This window comes from Sus scrofa, chromosome 1 (assembly GCF_000003025.6).
Source record: "Sus scrofa isolate TJ Tabasco breed Duroc chromosome 1, Sscrofa11.1, whole genome shotgun sequence".
Taxonomy (NCBI): domain Eukaryota; kingdom Metazoa; phylum Chordata; class Mammalia; order Artiodactyla; family Suidae; genus Sus; species Sus scrofa.
The window spans coordinates 102,944,768-102,964,574 of NC_010443.5; the positions used below are offsets into that span (position 1 = coordinate 102,944,768).

General features: G+C 36.8%; 1 protein-coding gene across 6 annotated transcripts in view; it reads left to right on the plus strand.

Annotated features, from left to right (window-relative positions):
• Positions 1-19,807, plus strand: part of DCC (DCC netrin 1 receptor) — a 1,568,393-nt gene that overhangs the window by 1,426,139 nt on the left and 122,447 nt on the right. For all 6 annotated transcript variants that reach the window (XM_021073445.1, XM_021073448.1, XM_021073456.1 and 3 more), the window contains one exon: positions 2,974-3,006. In XM_021073445.1, coding sequence (XP_020929104.1) covers positions 2,974-3,006 — 33 coding nt within the window. The remainder of the gene's footprint in view (positions 1-2,973; positions 3,007-19,807) is intronic.

Consider the following 19,807-nt stretch of genomic DNA (forward strand, 5'->3'; position numbering starts at 1 on the left):
CTTCTCCCTGCTGGACTATCAGGTAATAGGGAAGAAGGATGTTCCTGATGGAGGCGATCAAAGAGGGCTTTTGTGGAGGGTTGAAGTCACCCCCACATGTAGAGAAGCAGGGTACCCAGCAGTGAAAAAGCAGAAGAGTGTGGTCTCTTCTCTGGCCATCATTAATTGTCATTCTGAAACCTTCATCTCTCCTATCCAAGATATGGAACTGAAAGCTTTGCACCAGAATATGGAAATGTTTTAGTTTTTCAATTATTTTGTGACAAAAATATATGATTTTCTTGACAAATTATAGGAGTGATTAAAAGATCAAGGGACAGACTACAATAATTTTAAGCCATTATTTATTTTTAATAAAAAGTAACTATTAGGGAGTTCCCATTGTAGCTCAGTGGTAACAAACCCAACTAGTAACCACAAGGATGCAGGTTCAATCCCTGACCTAGCTCTGTGGATTAACTATGGGTCATCGCCATGAGCTGTGGTGAAGGTCACAGACTCGGCTCGGATCTGACATTGCTGTGGCTGTGGCGCAGGCCAGCAGCTGCAGTTCTGATTCAGTCCCTAGCCTGGGAATTTCCATATGCTGCACATGTGGCCTTTTTTTAAAAAAAAAAAAATAATAATAACTATTAGAATATATTTGGTCCCTGTTGAGAAATATTCTTCAGAGACGTTCAAAATTTCCAAGTCATATGCAGTCCAGATTTGTTAACAGTTAAACAAATCCAGAAGATACGAATAAGGATGAAATTGTTCACCATAGCATATATTTGTCACTTGCCAAGTAAATTTCTTAGACTGCAGGTAATGCATTGTATAATTATATAATTAAAGACAAAGGGAGAAATGAAGAATGGAAATAAGATGAAATGGATTTTCTTCGCTGTTTTGGACCTAGTTCCAAAAAGTTCTCACCTAAATATGACATGCTGATTAAAGTAGTTTCTCAAGTTTCTTCTGTTCTGGCCACCAAGTTTTACCCTTCCTGGATTGTGTGGCCATAGATGATCCTGACTTACCCTTCCTCATTGTTACTAGAGACCTAGTGTGACATACCCTACAACATAGTGTCCTTTCTCAAAAGCTGCATTAGGATCCTATTCCTGAATGTAAAGTGTAGATAATGCCTTTGCCTATGAAAACACCTCTTAGGCTCCAGTATTGCTGTGGTATAGGTCATAGACAAGTGGTGTAGATCTGGTGAACTATGTATGGTGTAGGTCGCAGACATGGCTCGGATCCAGCATTGCCATGGCTGTGGCCTAGATCGGCTGCTACAGCTCTGATTCCACCCCTAGCCTGGGAAATTCCATATGCCATGAGCATGGCCCTAAAAAGCCAAAAAAAAAAAAAAAATTAAATTAGATGACCTGGTAAATTGAAAATTGTTTTTTAAATCTCGAGGAGATTCAAAGACATTTATAAAACTTATTTAAAGCATGTAGAATCAATATAATATGCACTCTCGAATATACCATTTTCCAATAAGTGATTCAGAATTCAAAGTCTACTACTTATTAAGATATTTTTTCCTGGTTTAACCTTTCATAGAATATTTCTACATATTATTTTAAAATGAAAGAAATGACAAGTGATCTCTGGTTTAGTAATTTATCCTTCTATGATGTGACATCAACAAACCCTGTGTCTGAGAGGGCTTTTTATTAACATCATTATTTAAGTATTTTGATTCTATATATTTTTTGGACCATGATTTATGTTCCTTCATTTAAGAAAGAAGGACCACCTCCTGCAAGATATTTGCTCTAAGTATTTTTCAAGCAGTGATGATGAATTTACTTCGAAACCTCCAAACATAATGAGAAAATTGACTAGGTTATAGGTTGCTGTCATGCAAATTCTATTATATTTTTCTCTGAGTTTGATTGAAACATATACAAGACACAAAGCAGCATGTATCATAGCCTAAGTGTCTGCAATTAGATGAGTTAAATATACGCAGAAGATTCAATGATTTAAAAAAATGTATAGTTGAAATAATTCTTATTAATGGAGACTTAACAAAGATTTACGTTGGTCAAAATGTCATTTTACAGTTATTAGAAAAGCAGTGATATACAGAGATTTACCTGCTTATACACTTAGGTTTTGTTAACAGGAAAGAAGCCACCTTAAGAAAATTTTAGAGATATTTTTAAATCTAAAAAGTGATTTTCAAGAGCATTACTCATTACCCATTTAAAGTTGTGAACAATTCAAGACTTCTTCACAAGGTTTAAATTTATTGAACTATCTAGATTAAACTTTATATTTTATTATTTTACTCTATTCAGGTGAGAATTGCTTACGTTCTCATACTAAAAGCAAAAAAAAAAAAAAAAGGAAAATATTGCTTCCTTAACTTATTTAAAATACATGGGTAGTAATTGCATGAATTTTTGGCTGTTAATTGTATTTTTAATTAAACTTGCCTGATGATCATTCTGAGTTTATGTTTAGAGGAATGTTACAACCAACAGTTTTTTTTTCGTTTTGTCTTTTTAGGGCCTCACCTGCAGCATATGGAGGGTCCCAGGCTAGGGGTCCAATCGGAGCTGTAGTTGCCAGCCTACACCACAGACACAGCCATGCAGGATCAGAGCCATGTCTCGGACCTACACCACAGCACCACAGCTCATGGCAACGGCAGATCCTTAACACACTGAGCAAGGCCAGGGATCAATCCCACAACCTCATGGTTTCTAGTCGGATTTGTTTCCACGGTGCCACAAAGGAACTCCACAAATAACATTTTTTAGAACACACTTATACAGCAAAAACATTATTTTCAATTTTTTCTTCTAATGTAGTCAAAATAATCATATTAGCATAATTCCTTATCAATTTTATTTCAATGTGGCGTCAGCCTTGATATGAGAACTCACTAACAAAACCGTCAATTAGAAATGTCAGCTTTCTTGATGAAATCTGCCAAAATCTAATAATATTATTTCTTTTTTCCCCCCACAGTGGAACACCCTGACAAAATGGCTAATGACCAAGGTATGGTGGTTCAATCTGTCATCTTTCCCTCCTTGAATCAATTCTGTCTGTTAGAAATGTCAGTCATTATTTCGTATTCTTTTCACCTGGGCCATACACCTGATGAGCAGGCACCGGTGTGATAATTAATCTTGTTAATGAAGTTCTGCTTGGCTGAGGCTGAGGCTCTGATAGGGAGGATGTAAATTTTCTTGAGAGGAAATTGTTTTGTCTCTATTCTGAAGGGCCAATTAAAATGTCAAGCTTCTTTGTATGAAATAAATTTTTAGTCTCTGTCTGCACTTCTGAATAATTCACATTAAGTATAATTAAGCTCAGCATAATTTCCAAGCTGCTCTTGCACCCTTTCATGAGCTATGGATTAACGTTCTGTAGCTTGACAGAGAAAACCCATAAATCATGTGTGCTTTTCCTCTATGAGGAGCTTCTTTTGATAAATAAAAACAAAGTTAGGTCAACTCTTTTAGGGCATTCCTTTTGTTCATTTCAAAGCAAGAAAGCTTTCCTTGACTGAGTCAGAGGCCAGTTTGACTCCTCCTCCTTCCATTCACTTGCTAAAAGCTGATTTGTGTAGGGAAACAAGGATGGTTTTACGCAAAGGAAAAGGGAAAAAAATAAGTTATCCTTCAACTCAGGTAGATATGCATTTATTACCATGATTTAAAGACTGTTATATTAGGATTTCATTATTTTGTAGGAAGGATCATTAGTAGAATGCTAAAGGAGAAAAGGAACAGTTTTTGAGTTTTATTTTTTTTAGACTGTTATATTCATTAAAGAAAGGAGCGTTTGGAAATGCTCGGAACTGGTTATAGTCATTGTTGTCAGTATTGGTTCCCAGTCTACAGCTTACGTACTTTGTCTCCTGGTTTGCACATCTGCCACCAGCAGAACCTCCTTGCCAGCGTCATGTCCCATAAGGCACTATGTTTTCAGCAGAAAACCTGCTTTTCCACAAGAATGCTTTTTGACTATTGACAAATGCTATGCATCTGAGTGTTAAGTTTCACTGGCAATAGAAGGTTGTCTACCTAAGTAGTGTTTTATTTAATGATCCTGTGTTCAGGTTTATCTCTGGGTCCTTATGCCATCCTTCTGCTTAAGAAAATATGGCTAGGATTTCACACAGAGAGTAATGAAAATGACCCAATACACAGAAACATCTACCCAGAGTTAACATTTTCATTAATCACCTTGCTGTTACTGCTTGCTTGCACTTAGAATATTTTCTTAAGATCAATATCTACTAAACAGCAAGATTTGTATGGCTACTTAATGATAAGTAATTGGCAGCATGTATCTACTCAGGTAAATTAAATATCAGTGCTGACCAAGTCCAAGCTCAAATTGTTAATTAGCAGAATTTCTTATTTCAGTTTAAAAATAATTAAAATAATTTCACATAGCTTTCTTGAATGCATTTGGAACTTCCACAAGCAGGTAACTCCTAATTTTTGAAATCATATTTAGAAAAAGTGTGTATATAGGTATACATACAGATATATGGAAAGAATACAGAACTTTTTTTTTTTTCTTTAGGGCCTCACTTGAGGCTTATGGACATTTCCAGGCTAGGGGCTGAATCAAAGCTGCAGTTGCTGGCCTACACCACAGCCACAGTAATGCCAGATCTGAGCCGCATCTGCGACCTACACCATAGCTCATGGCAACGACAGATCCTTAACCTACTGACCAGGGCCAGGCATTGAACCCAAGTTCTCATGGATACTAGTCGGATTTGTTACCACTAAGACACAATTGTAACTCCAGACATTTTTTTAAGTAACTAAACCAAATGAAATTTACATTACTAGCCATTTGGGTGACGATATCCACAAGCTTCTCAATAAATGAATTTCCAGTTGTTTCTGGATTCCTATTAATTGGTTTTTGCTACTTTTAAGTTAACTGGTTTGCTTAATAATATTTTAAGCTACCAAGAAATATATTTTTTAAAGCCTCTCTGATCCCACACTCTCCACGGATTTTTCCTCAGATTTTCATGTCAGTGATGAAATCAGATAAATTACTGGGAACAAAAGGAATTCCCAAGAATCATTGCCAGTGGCTGAGTGTTTAATATATTTGGGCAATTGTTCTTTTCCTTCCTCTAACATTACTTATAAAGATTCTATCACACGTTATACTACATGGTCCCTGGTTCAATCACAGCTAGTGACAGTTGGTCAAATTGATAGGTTCTAAATTTTATATCAATCTTAAATTACCTGTAAAGTTGAGAGGGACTGATGACATATAATTTAGTGGTTATAAATAAAACTTTTAAATTCTTACAAAAAAAAAAAAGCATGTAAATTTGTTGGTCATCAAAAACTCTTTGTAAATGAAATCAGTCACCTGAGTTGATGACCAAGGGCACAAAAAAATAACCCAGTGCTAAAGTGGGTAAAAATAATAGAACAAAGCTGTTTTGAAAGTTCTCACTCTCAGCACATAGCTGATCCATTGAATATGCATTATTTTCTCACTGTTAGACCAACTTGCCCCCTTCCCACAGTGAAATGATCCCACCGTTACATTTATGACAAGCACTGAATTTCTGTTGTGAGAAAATTGGCTTAGAGAGAAAATTTAGCACCCTAGGTCAGAGTTAACCTTGCAAAAATGAATCCTAAATAGAAAAGCAGGAGGTCAGGTTTTACTTATATGAGAGAAAGTAAGAAAATTTCGATGGTTTAAAAAACATCTCTCTGTGGGTTCTGTCACCATTACTTATCCTTGGAATCCAATATCTGCTCTGAACAAGTCAATTATATTTGAATCAGTTGTGATTTGGAGAAAATCCTTTCTTCTGAGTAGCAGTAGTGCTAGTATGAAAACAATAAATGATTTATAATGAATGACCTTCCCCTTTTATGTAAGTGGATGTTGATTATATCTAGTGTGTAACTCGTTAATCTCAACCTACTCTCTAATTCCCCTTGTCTGTAGCCCCTTATCTTTTGTTCCACATCTTAATTATTTCTCCAGTCTCTTAGAGGTACAAGTGGCCAGTAAGTGTTAAAGTGATCATGATTTTAGAGATGAACCACAGAGTTCACTTTTTTGGAGGGTCAGGCAGGGTAGGGAAATTGTATAGGCTCTGTGATGTGAGTTGAAAGGATACAGAAATCCTCTGCCTTGTGTTCCTTTCCTTTTTTCTTTTCCATATTTTGGTAAAAACCCTGTCAATTTGTCTGCATCTATGTGGGCATGAATAACGGTAAAATTAACCATTAAAGCTCTCACCACCAGCCACTGTTAGAAGAGCTTTAAAACATATTGTTTCATTCAATTTTCATAATAATTGTCTGAGAGAGATGCTATTAGTATCTCCATTTCAGTGATGAAGAAGCTGAAGCTTAGAGAGTTTGACTTGCCTAAAGACACACAGCTAGTAAGTAGCAAGGCTATCCCCTTATAATTCAAACCCAGACAACCATCTTCCCAAACCCCAATTTTTAACCACCAAGTGTATTCATCACTATATGCTATCGATCTATCTGCATACACATACACACACAACCGCTTTTGATACGTATCTATAAAGTTTCTCTATCTAAAGTTGGTGTATAGATGTTTTCCTGACATTGGCCTTCCTTTTTCTTATATTGGCCTTCCTTTCTCTGTGAATATTGTAAAGAACAAAACAAAAGGGTCTCAACCCAAGGTTGTCTTGTAAGTGGCAAGTCCTGGCACTGAATATATGATCCTGACAGTTATTTTTCTCAGGAAACAGTGATGGTGCCTAACTCTGCTGTCTAGGTCACCTTGAGCTGCCAATACAAAATCCCACAGAGTGGATGGATTAAGCAACAAATGTATTTTCCCACCGTTCTGGAGCCTAGAAGTTTCAGATCAAGGTTTGGCAGGGTTGGTTCTCGTGAGGGCTCTCTTCCGGGCTTGCAGACAGCTGCCTTCTTGCTGCATCCTCACATGGTAAAGAGGGAGCAATCTTATTCATCTTATAAGGACACTATTCCAGTGGGATCAGGGCCCTACCCTTTTGAGCTCATTTAACCTTAATTATATCTATCGAGGCCAATATCTCCAAATACAATCACATTGGGTGTTAGGAATTCAGCTCATGATTTGGTAGTGGGGTAGGACATAATTCAGTTGATAGCCTCCACTTTCAAAAATGAAGCTGTTCTTTTCCTCTTTTACTGATTATCTCTCCAGATTTTCAAATGAGGAAGCAGAAGGTGATGTTTTGCTGAAGGTCACACAAACAGAGTGGCTCCAAGAGTTGGCATTCAAACGTGTTTATCTCTGGCTCCCAGAGTGTATAGTCTTCCCTCTGTAGACTGCTGTTGTATTTATGGGGAAAAAAAAAATTGGCTTTTTGTTTTTCTACAATCAGCTTAAACTTTTTAGAGTTTCTCATAGAAGTATTTATAAAAGCCTCATGTTTGGGGATTGCAACGCAGGATAGCAGTGACTGTAAGATATGACCAGTTCTCAAAGGGGATTATTAGATCACACTTTCCATCTTAAAGGATTGTCTTTGCATGCTTGTATTTTATCTAACCCACAATGTTGTTCTGCACGTTGAGGTGTCTGTATGTAAAAACCTGTCATTCTGGAGTTCCCATTGTGGCTCAGTTGGTTAAGGCCTGGTGTTATCTCCGTGAAGATGCAGGTTTAATTCCTGGCCTTGATCAGTGGGTTAAGGCTCTGGCATTGCCACAGTTGTGGCATAGGTCTCAGATGCGGCTCAGATCTGGCGTTGCTCTGGCTGTGGTGTAGATTGCAACTGAAGCTCTGATTTGACCCCTGGTCCGGGAACTTCCATATGCTACAAGTGCAGCTCTAAAAGAAAAGAAAAACAAACAAAAAAACAAAAATCCCCAAACTGGTCATTCCTAGCATGGGCACAGATGTTTACAATTTCATGTGTGTTTCTATGTCTGCCCACTGGTGCAGTAGAATAGATGGTGTGGTCATGACATTTCCTTAAAGAGGACAGGAATCTTCATGAGATGATCTGTATCATTGATAATACAAATCATGAAAAAAATACTTGCTTCAAGCACTGTCAAGTATTGTTAGTTCTCCAGGCCTGAAAAAGGCATGCGATCACAGTTAATAGATCCAGGTGAAGGCGGCCTGCTAAGTGCCCTCCCGTCGTGGAGAACGAATTCCTCTCCTCTGAAGCCTGGTAATGGGCTGTTAATGCTCCAGCTTTCCCATCAGCATCACTCTGTGTGTGCTAGAACAGCACTGGAATGGCATCAGATGCCCCCAGTTCTAGCACCATGCCATCACTGTGAGCTCCTGTGTGGCTCTGGGCTTGTGACTGATTTCCTTTCTTCATCCTTACCTGTAAAAGGATTATTTTAGCCTAAATTATTTTTTATTTCCTTCACATTTTAAGATGATCAAATTTGGGGACTGGAATTTAAGAAAATATGAAAAACAGGCACAGCATCTTGGCATAGGTTAGCACCTCACATGTCAGCACTCCCACTGTGTATCCATCACTCCTCCATGTACTGTGCATGTTATAGCATATTTAGTGCTCACAGCATCCTCACAGATGCAGAAAGTGAGATGCCCAAAGGTTAAACCTTGCCCAAACACTCACAGTATGTAAGTGTTGAGGCTGAGATATATACCCAGGCTAACTTGAGAATCTCTGCTCACAATCAATGTGTAATTTCTATAAATGCAGTGAGTGAATTGACTCCTACTTTGTTATCAAGAAAGTGAAACCTACTGGTCCTCACCATAAATTCACCCAGTTTAAAGGTCTTTGTCTTTCCTCAATAGGGTATTCCGGCAAGGTACTTGACACTACACTGGTCATTTTATACTTCAGCAGGTTTAATCTCTTGAATAAACAGAATGTTAATTGTATCCAATTTCAGGGAAATAGGATTTTCAAGGCAGCCTAGTCAAGCTTGGAATTTAGTTGATGTAATCCAGATTTTGCAGTTTGGATTGCAGCAACCAGGCTGCTGTTTGAAAAATGGAAACCCTGAGCACCTTTGGATGGAAGCTGTTTAACTGAAAATGAAAACCTCTTTTTACCCCATTACTGTGCATAATTTCAACTCACTGTATTATTCAACTGATTGCTCTGTGCCCTTGAAAAAGTTATCCTCATGTATATTTGTCTTAGTTCCGAAATTTTGCAGTTCTGGAAATTATGACTGTAGTGGGAAAAGTAGAGGCAAAAAGTGATATGTATGCTTTTGATACAATGTTGAGCTGTTTATCCTGTATCAAGCAGCCACGAAGCTCCTAAGTCAGCCTCTTAGGAGTTTTTTGTATTTTAACAGATAACTTTTAAAGAAAATAAAAAATACACACTCAGTACTCACCGAAGCTGATGTGATTCATGGTTTAATTTTAATCTTCTCAGACCTGAAAGATAGACATTTTCATTCATAAACCCTCAAAAATACTTCTTCAACTGGTTCTTATTATAAAGCACACATGTTGCTGACCTTCCTACTTGCTACAGACATTAGCCCAATATTTAGTTCCTAGCTTTATTTTCTGCCCACTTCTATCAGTCCTGGATTCTGCCTCATCAATTTTATTCTGAAACACAGATGGTTCACTATTGCTTACAGAATGAAGACAGTTGTTTAACATCAAGGTCCTGGCTCTCTGACCCCAACTTCCCCCTTCTAGTCTCACAACCAGTTTATTCCATCCACATATGTCACAGTCTATTAATAAAGATTCACAAATCACTCTGGAAAAGTGCATGTTTAGAACTCCATACTCTAATTGGCACTCTTCTCTTAGCCTTAGCTAGTATTCTCTCTATTTCTTCATTGAGACAGGTCTTTATCTTTTAAAGCCCCTTGTCTTTTCTATTTTTTTTTTTTTTTTGCCAAGAAGCCTTTCTTACCTTTCTGATCTGTTACTTTTCTTGTTTGTCTATAATATGCAATTTAGTCCTTGCTAGGTTATCTGTTTCTTATAGTTCACTCTTTAAATTCCCAACCTCTTGGCCAGGTTGTAAATTCCTGTTGACAGGACTGGTCTCATTCATCATCCCTGCCTCCCTGCACCCCCAGTCTCTAATTATGACCCTATCATATTAGAGTTGCCTGATAAATCTTTATTGAATTGAATTATAGCACAAATCTTTGGGAAGCAGTCACAAAGTAATCTGAATAGACTTTACCTTCTAGTCCAAAGTATAGTTCAGAAAACCCAAAGATAATCATAGTTATGACTGTGGATACTAGACAGTCACCCCTCCATACCTGCCTGTTCCAAAGCTGTGGAGTCAACCAACATCAGATCCTATACTATGTTAACAATCTATGGGATTTGAGCATCCCCAGTTTTTGGCATCTGAAGCAAGTACTGGAACGAATCCCTGTAGATACTGAGGAATGACTGTATATGTGATTGATCTTGGGGGAGATGGAAAAAAGTGAAAATGTTCTTTTCCACTAGGGAAAATGTATCTTCATCTATTAAATTAAAGCTAAACTGAAAGATGACACATTTGCTGGGATTCAGGAAATAGTGGTCACATGTGTAGATGATTCTGACCTGTTGTGCCCTTTTCTTGACCTCCACCCTTCTTGTCATTTCTTGTTAGCAGAAAATTTGTATACTCGCCTTTCCCCGGCTGTTTGTCATTCTGAGCACATAAAGGAGAGAATCAAAACTAATGGATGCTGATGAGTTTTCAAAATTCCAAATGTGCAGTATGAAAAGACTTGGACTCACTTTTGACAATTTGTTTATAACTATTTACCCAGCTCTGTGCTGGGTGTGATGAAACATAAGAAAGAAGTACAGTTCCATGGTTCATTTCCAAGAAGGGTGAAGTATAGTTAGGGAGGATATAAACACTCCCAGCCCAATATGAAAAGTATGAAATACTAAAGCAGGTGGTATCACATGCATATGTATGTTATAGGGTTTCAGATGGAAATCATTGTTAGTAGTGGAAAAGACTTCTTAAAACAAAAGGCTGGATTTGAAACATATGAGTAGAACTTGTCAGCATAAATGACTACAAAAGAAAAGATTACTTAAACTTTTATTTAGAAAAATCCTAGAATGGGAATAATCAAGAGGCCACGAAGCTGCTCAAAGAGTGAGGACTATGGGATGTGCTCAGAGCATAATTAGAGTACCACTGTGCATTGTAGTATACTAGGGTTAAGAAATAAATTAACAGGGCTTTTTCTCTTTCTCTCTGCTCTAACACAGCAGTTCTCAGGCATTTTTAAACTTTTCCTACATCAAGTATCTACTGTCTACACTGGCTACTGAAGAGTAGCAGTGCTGCCCTGGATCCAGAGCCCTGAAAGCCCCATCCAATCTTGGCTGCGATGCTGAGCATGTCCTGCTTGGGGGGAGGAAGAGGGGAAAAAGTGTGAGTCAGGAAGAGGAAAGGAAAATCTGGAATAGGAATAGGACCTCTGATCCTTCATCTTCAAAGAGTTTTGCTAGCTTTATTTGGCCACTTCTGTTATGCCTTTTCTGAAGTGTCACCTTCACTTATCCCAGTGCTCTGCATGGTGACCAAAAAAAAGATTTAATTTTTTTCCAAAGTCTGTTGAGTTCTTTGTGCCTCATTACAAATGGAGCTACCACCTCACCTCACACCTGCACAGCTAAACCCTCACACTCACCCAGTACTGTCAACTCTAGGAAGTGCTCTAATTTCTATCCAACTCACTCCCCATTCCTTTTTATTTTTCTTTTTAAAAATCTTTCCTTATTTTTATTCCATGGCTGCACTCACAGCATATGGAAGATCCTAGGCCAGGGATTGAATCCAAGCCACCACTGCAACCTACACCACAGCTATAGCAACTCCAGATTTTCTAACCCACTGAACCAGGCCAGGGATCAAACCTGTGCCTCCACAATGACACCAGCCACTGCAATCAGATTCTTAACCTACTACACCAGAGTGGAAACTCCTTCAATCATTTTTCATGTATTAATTTGCCTGCTAATAGTAAAATCATCATCATGAAAGCTAGGCCCATGAAGCCACTTAAAATGAGTATATTCATTAGTCCTTCTGAGTCACAGTTTACTCATCTAGAAAATGAAACTAATAATGTCTACATTATGGATTCATAACTAATATTATTTTCACCCATTTTATTACAACAGTCTCTCTTGGTTAATTTGTTCTTCACATCAGCTAGAATCATCTCTCTGAATGAGCCACTTTTCTGCTTAAAACACCTTCAGTGATTCTCCGTCCCCTATAAGATAAATCCTAGATGCTTTGATAGAGCATAAACAGAGTTTTATTATTCATCTCTACCTGTTTTTCTAAACTCACCTACATCATTTGTCTCTATCTGATATGTTTCCACCCATCCTTCAATTCCCAACTCAGATATCACACCTGAAACACCTTCCATCATTCTTCTAGGTAGAAATAGTCAATTGTCCTGTTTTTGTTTTTGTTTTGCCACCTACCTATAATTTTTAAACTTTTGGATATTATAATGTAGTCACTATTATTCACTTATCATTTCCCCCCTCACTAAATTATGAGCCTCTGCAGTAGGCATTTGATATCCCTAATGCTTAAAACAGTGGGTAGTCCAGTCAACACTGTTGACCAGAAGGATGGAGCATGGACACATACATGAATGAAGAAATTTTGTGCTCCAACAATGTGGTTATTTACCCATACTGGCAGCGCAGCCAGCAGGATGCTCACATCCTAATGTTTTCACACAGCAGTTGTATTTTCCCAACACGTAGCCACTTGGAGAGGAAAGGGAGTTCATGCTCTTCTATTACTTCTTCTTGTTCTACTTGGCAACTTCACTTAAACACAAATATATCTCACACTATTTTGGGATAATTTTGTGGATGATCCCATTGGGGGAGGCTTTCATGGATCATTCAGTACCCTTTGAGAACAGTTTCTCCTTCTTTTTATATATAAATTATTTTTTATATTATCTTCCATCATGGTCTGTCCCAGGGGATTGCATATAGTTCCCTGTGCTATACAGTAGGACCTTGTGGTTTATCCATTCAAATCTGATAGTCTGCATTTGCTAACCCGAAACTCAGTCCATCCCACTTCCTCTCAAACTTAGAGGACATACTCACAATTGCTCCTTTTTAATGCACACAAGACTGCCTCATCCTCTATGTCGCAGTCTGGTGAACAAACTAGTTCTTGGGAAGACCTAGTCATCCAGGAAAGTGTCCATGTTTAGAAAAACAGGATGCATTTTAGATTTTCATAAAGACTAGTGTGCATCTAAAAGTGATTTCTCAGACCCGTATGCTGGCCATTATACCAGATACACTATGAGAAAGATTGCATTCAAGGAGATTCTGGTGAGATGATATACTTGAGTGACCATCCTCTTTCAAAGTGTCATTAACATTATTAAGTCATCTTTGTTTTTTATGCTGTTAACAATTAAATTTTAATAGAAGTTTCATTCTAAATGTATGTGAATAGTAACTACAATAGCTAATAAACTCTCTTTGCTTTTCATATATGGAAGTTTAGGATTATGTGTGGTCAAGTGCAATTGATAAGTTTTGATTTGTAACCAGATAAAGGACACAGGCTAATTGTACTTAGAGTCAAAAAGATTTGAATATGTAGGCTTTCCTTACCTGAAATCTTGGGTGAGGCTAACTCCTTTCCTGTGTTCAAAAGATCTTGTTGATCTAGACAGGTCCTTTGGTCCCCTGATATTTGCCTTTTGATTTTTGCTCATTCTCCTTTGCAATATGTTAAGAATGGCATGTGATAGAATTCATAAGAGTAAACAACGTGCTTCTGAAATACGTATATGTATATATGATTGTTTTCTTCTCTTTCATTGGCTGGTATCTGCCATAACACTCGGTAATCCAGATACAAGTTGATCTGGCCTAGGACTACTTTTATTCTGTGCTTGCAAAAGAAGAACAAAATGTTCTTAAATAAACATTTTTCCTACCTTACAACATTGCTCAGGCAACTTTTCTTTACCCCTCGGTTGCCAGATTCTGCAAAAGATTACACATATGCCTGAGGAAATCAGGACCCCACATCAAACATAATGTTAACCAAGAGCCAGGAATTAGGGCTCTTAGTTAACATTATGTTTGCTTAACATAATTTAAGCCATTATTTGCTTCAATTGTTCATGTCTAAGATAAATATAATTTCCATTTTGTCCAGGAGTGTCCTGATACCTGGGTCCAGGCAAAATTGGAAAAACACCTTCTTTTACTCTTAGGGTGTCCTGATTTTCATAATAATTATATGGTCATTCTACTCATGACATTTGTATGTGAAATTATAATCTTATATTTTATATTGATTCCTAAGGATTCTTATAAAGGGAAACTACTTCTCATTATAGTCTATTTACATTTTCTGACATAAAAGTGGAAACTGAAACTCCCAAAGAACTGCCTTTCAAGGTCAAGGAAAAGATGGACAGTTGCAAATTTTGTTCAGAGTGGGTCACCAAATACTTTCCCATTCCCATGATTGTTTTTTTTAACTTTTAAAATCTTTTAATAAAAATGATATATATTTAATGTATACAACGTAATGATTCAATATATGTACACATAGTGAAATGGTTAATACAATCAACTTTATTAACATATCTTCTCAGATAGTTGCCATTTTTTTCATTTAGATAGTGTGTTTTTTTTTTAATAGAAGTATAGCTGATTTAAAATGCTGTGTGTGTTTCAGGTGTATTCTTTGTATATATAACTGAATCAGCAAAATGACTTAGTTATATTTATGTTATATTTTTAATATATACATATTATATTCTTTGTATATGTTTTATATACATGTATATATTATTTTTCATATTCTCTTCCCTTCTAGGTTATTACAAAGTATTGAGTATAATTCCCTGTGCTATATAGTAGGTCCTTGTTGGTTACTTATTTTATATAATGTGTATATGTTAATCCCAAACTCCTAATTTATCCCTCTCCCCTCTTTTTTTCCCTTTGGTAATTCTAAGCTTGTAGATCTCTGGGTCTACCTCTGTTTTGTATGTAAGTTCATTTGTATCATTTTTTATATATGATATTGATTACTACATGGAATCCCACGAATTATCACTCATAGACTTGCCACATGATTTGTTGAGCCCCAAGCTTCAATCTGTGGCAGGCATGTTAGCTGCTCTTATATATGGAGTAGTAACATTTTATTTTCAATCAATGTCTTTCTTTCATGTTAACTTGAAAACAATGTGTTGAACCTTAGGAAAGGGTGAGAAGAGCTCATTAGGTTTTTCTATTAACATATGTTTGAAATTTCCTAGGCTTAGGTTATGATTTTGCTTCCTTGTTTTAGATGCTCTGATGCCTTTGTTCAGTCAGCAGTATTATCAAGTGTATGATAAATTGATCTCTTAGCCTCATTTTTCGGCCCCTGAAAATCATCTGCTTTAAATATGTCTCAGTATGATCTGTGTACTGGACAGTAAAACTGTGTTAAATTCGCATTAATACATTATCTTTATCCATTGGTATACAAGACGTAAAATCAATTCACTTTCCTTCATTGTCATCAGAATGATTTTTAGAGAACCAATTCTAAGATCAAGAAGATATCTTAGTGCTCTGCATCCTTGGGAGGATGTATATTGAATGTTTGAGACAATTAATGTGTTCATTTGATTTAGATTATGAATCATATGTTTTTCTCTTGATTGATTTTGTGGGTGCCATTCTGAAGGACCCTTTGTTAATCCCATTCAGAGAGGATGGATTAAGGAATAGATTAGAACTACCATATCCAGCTTTCTTCATGTCCTCTGTAGATTAATTTTCCATTTACTCCTTCCTGAATCTATAAACATCAGCTCAAAAAAAAAAACTACTCTAGAACTGAAATTCCAAATGAATTAAATCTTTGCTAGATGCTAAAAGATTTATTTATCATAAGGCATATCTTTCATATGCCCATGTAGGCTAAAAGTGGGAATGTAATATAAACATTATGTTGTTTAATTTTACACACACCCACACAGCACAATAAAAACATAGAAACATATTTAAGTGATAGATAATTAACGTGTATAATGGAAAGAACTTAAAATTTGTTCACATTATTAGCACATTACAAAGTATTCTAACTCACTTTAGTCACTTATCGACCATGAACACAATATACGTGCCCCTTCGGTAAGGACCAAGAAATATAATAATGAGCACACTTCCTAAAGGAATTCATGTTACCTTTGCCCAATTTTTCCCTCGATCTAGAGAATAACTGGCAGGAAAATCATGGAGACTTTAATTTTGCTTAAGAGAGTATCTGTCTCTTCCCAAAATAGGATGAAAAGAAGACTCCTTGTGAGATCCAGCTTTTAAATAAAATATGGAAAGTAACTCTTTAAATGACTCTATTGCTTATAACTTTTGCAAATGTAAATGAAGGGAAGGAACATGAAATTTCTGGTTTGGACCTTCTTTAGAGATACCAAAATAAAATAAATTTCAAATTATATCAACTATTTTGAATAGCACTAAAAGGTCACAGTCATCTTCTTTTTATTTTTCCCCCAACTGTGCTCATGGCATATGGAAGTTCCCAGGCCAAGAATCAAACCCACACCACAGCAGCTACCAGAACCTTAGCAGGGACAACACGGAGTCTTTAACCCACTGAGACACAGTAGAATTCTATCTTTTTTTAAATCAAAAAATGGACATTTCTTTTGTTGTATTTTTCCTCCTGAAACCATCATTCCTTGGTTTCAAAATATTTTGAAAAGTAGAGAACATTTGTGTTAGTTTTCAAAACTTTCTGGAAGAAGTGATTTTGTTGATGAAATTATCTGGATGAAATCCACAGTTGGCTAAGTGATGTATAAATCCATTACGCTTTATCATTTTATTATTTTCCTCACCTTCATTTCTATTATTAAGGAAATATGGTCATACAGTAACACAAGAATCATTTCTGTTCTATAGAACAGAATACTACGTTCATATAATACTTTTCGATTCTTGTGTTCATGTAAAATTATATTACTAATTCCATAATAAAAAGTTGCTGGAGTACCCGTCATGCTGCAGTGGTTAACGAATCCGACTAGGAACCATGAGGTTGTGGGTTCAATCCCTGGCCTTGCTCAGTGGGTTAAGGATCCAGCATTGCCGTGAGCTATGGTGTAGGTTGCAGATGTGGCTTGGATCCTGCGTTGCCATGGCTGTAGCGTAGGCCGGCAGCTACAGCTCAGATTCGACCCCTAGCTTGGGAACCTCCATGTGCCGCAGGAGCAGCCCAAGAAATGGCAAAAAGACCAAAAAAAAAAAAAAAGTAGCTTATTCCCAGTTTTTTTTAAACTATGTTGAGATTTATTTGAATAATAAGAAAACATATATATATTGAAAGGTAATATTTCCACATATGTCATATTTAAATCCCCATATATTCACTTACTTATTTGGAATTTTCAATTTCAAAAAATGTTAGGGATTTAGTAAAATAAGCAAAAAAGGAGATTCATGGATCTTAAGATAAATTTCATTGTGAAACATACAGCATAAGACTAAAAATAATATGTTATCTTTTATTTGCAGGTAGATCTTTTAATAATACTAGATAAATGAAAAACATTTTCAACTAACCTAACAGTGATTTTTGTAGTAATCATAAATAAGTTCAGTAAGAATGAAATTATAGTAAGGATTAAGTTATTCTTAAATCTTTAAAGTCAGGATAAGTTAAAAACTATCTGCAGTTGGATACTACTAACCATGACTAGGTCTGTATAGGGTCTGGATACAGTGAACCAACTCTTATCTGTCATGGCAGAATCTATATCTGAGATATCTTTTTACACTACCCTTTCCCTAAGGATCTAAGACTGTGTCTTACATATAGGAGACACTTCATTCACTTTGAATGAATTATTGTCAGTTTTTGGCTCCATTAAATGAATTAAGACCTCTGGGGTGGAGAAGTAGTTTATATCTTTGCATTAACTGACTTCTCATCTTCCAGAGTCTAATGAATCCTCTATTTCCCTTAATCAGTGCCTATGAAATGAACACATTAACTAAATATAGCTAATATTTGATCCACAGTAAAGAGCCCTTATAAATGCTTTGACATGTGAGACGATAACATTTGATGTCATCCTTAGTTTCCTGTGTCTCTTCGTTTGACAGTTCTGTGGTTCTCACCTTATGGCAATAGGAGAATCATCTGTGTTTAACTTATTATTTACCTATAAATGAAAACATTCCAGAATTTAAAAGATGTGTTTTATTTTTTTTAATTTTTTTTAATTTTTTTTATTTTTTTTTTTATTTTCCCACTGTACAGCAAGGGGGTCAGGTTATCCTTACATGTATACATTACAATTATATTTTTCCCCCACCCTTTCTTCTGTTGCAACATGAGTATCTAGACAAAGTTCTCAATGCTATTCAGCAGGATCTCCTTGTAAACCTATTCTAGGTTGTGTCTGATAAGCCCAAGCTCCCGATCCCTCCCCCTCCCTCCCCCTCCCATCAGGCAGCCACAAGTCTCTTCTCCAAGTCCATGATTTTCTTTTCTAAGGAGATGTTCATTTGTGCTGGATATTAGATTCCAGTTGTAAGTGATATCATATGGTATTTGTCTTTGTCTTTCTGGCTCATTTCACTCAGGATGAGAGTCTCTAGTTCCATCCATGTTAATGCAAATGGCATTATGTCATTCTTTTTTATGGCTGAGTAGTATTCCATTGTGTATATATACCACATCTTCCGAATCCAGTCATCTGTGGATGGACATTTGGGTTGTTTCCATGTCCTGGCTATTGTGAATAGTGCTGCAATGAACATGCGGGTGCACGTGTCTCTTTTAAGTAGAGTTTTATCCGGATAGATGCCCAAGAGTGGGATTGCAGGGTCATATGGAAGTTCTATGTATAGATTTCTAAGGTATCTCCAAACTGTTCTCCATAGTGGCTGTACCAGTTTACATTCCCACCAACAGTGCAGGAGGGTTCCCTTTTCTCCACAGCCCCTCCAGCACTTGTTATTTGTGGATTTATTAATGATGGCCATTCTGACTGGTGTGAGGTGGTATCTCATGGTAGTTTTGATTTGCATTTCTCCTATAACCAGCGATATTGAGCATTTTTTCATGTGTTTGTTGGCCATCTGTATATAAAAGATGTGTTTTAGAGAACAGAAACACAGCAGCACGCAAAATTAATATTTGATTCCTACATTGTTAGATGAAGAGATCCCAGACTCATCAATATCCCAGAAATTAGTTTTATGTTTTCATACTGAAGTGGTGCAAACACTCTAAATTACCATAAATCCCATCTTACTTGTTGATGATATGGAGAACAGTATGGGGGTACCTTAGAAAACTATACATAGATCTTTTAAAGTATTTTCTATTGGATTTGTTAAAAGTTACTTCATCTTCTTTTGTGGTATCACTCTAATTATAACTAACAAAAAGTCAACAAGTATCAATACACTAGACTGCATGGGTAGAATGCTCAGCTTTTCAGGCTGCCCTTTATTAACTAAGAAGGATTTCCAGAAGTTCCCATTGTGGCTCAGTGGGTTCAGGACCCAACATAGTCTCTCTGATGATGCAGGTTTGATCTCTGGCTGCAAGCTGTGCCATAGGTCGCAAATGTGGCTCAGATCCAGTGTGGTTGTGGCATAGGTCTCTGATGCCACTCTGATTCGACCCCTGGGCTGGGAACTTCTCTATGCGACAGGTGCAGCTATAAGAAAGGAAGGAAGGGAGGAAAGGAAAGGAAAGGAAAGGAAAGGAAAGGAAAGGAAAGGAAAGGAAAGGAAAGGAAAGGAGGAAGGGAGGGAGGGAGGAAGGAAG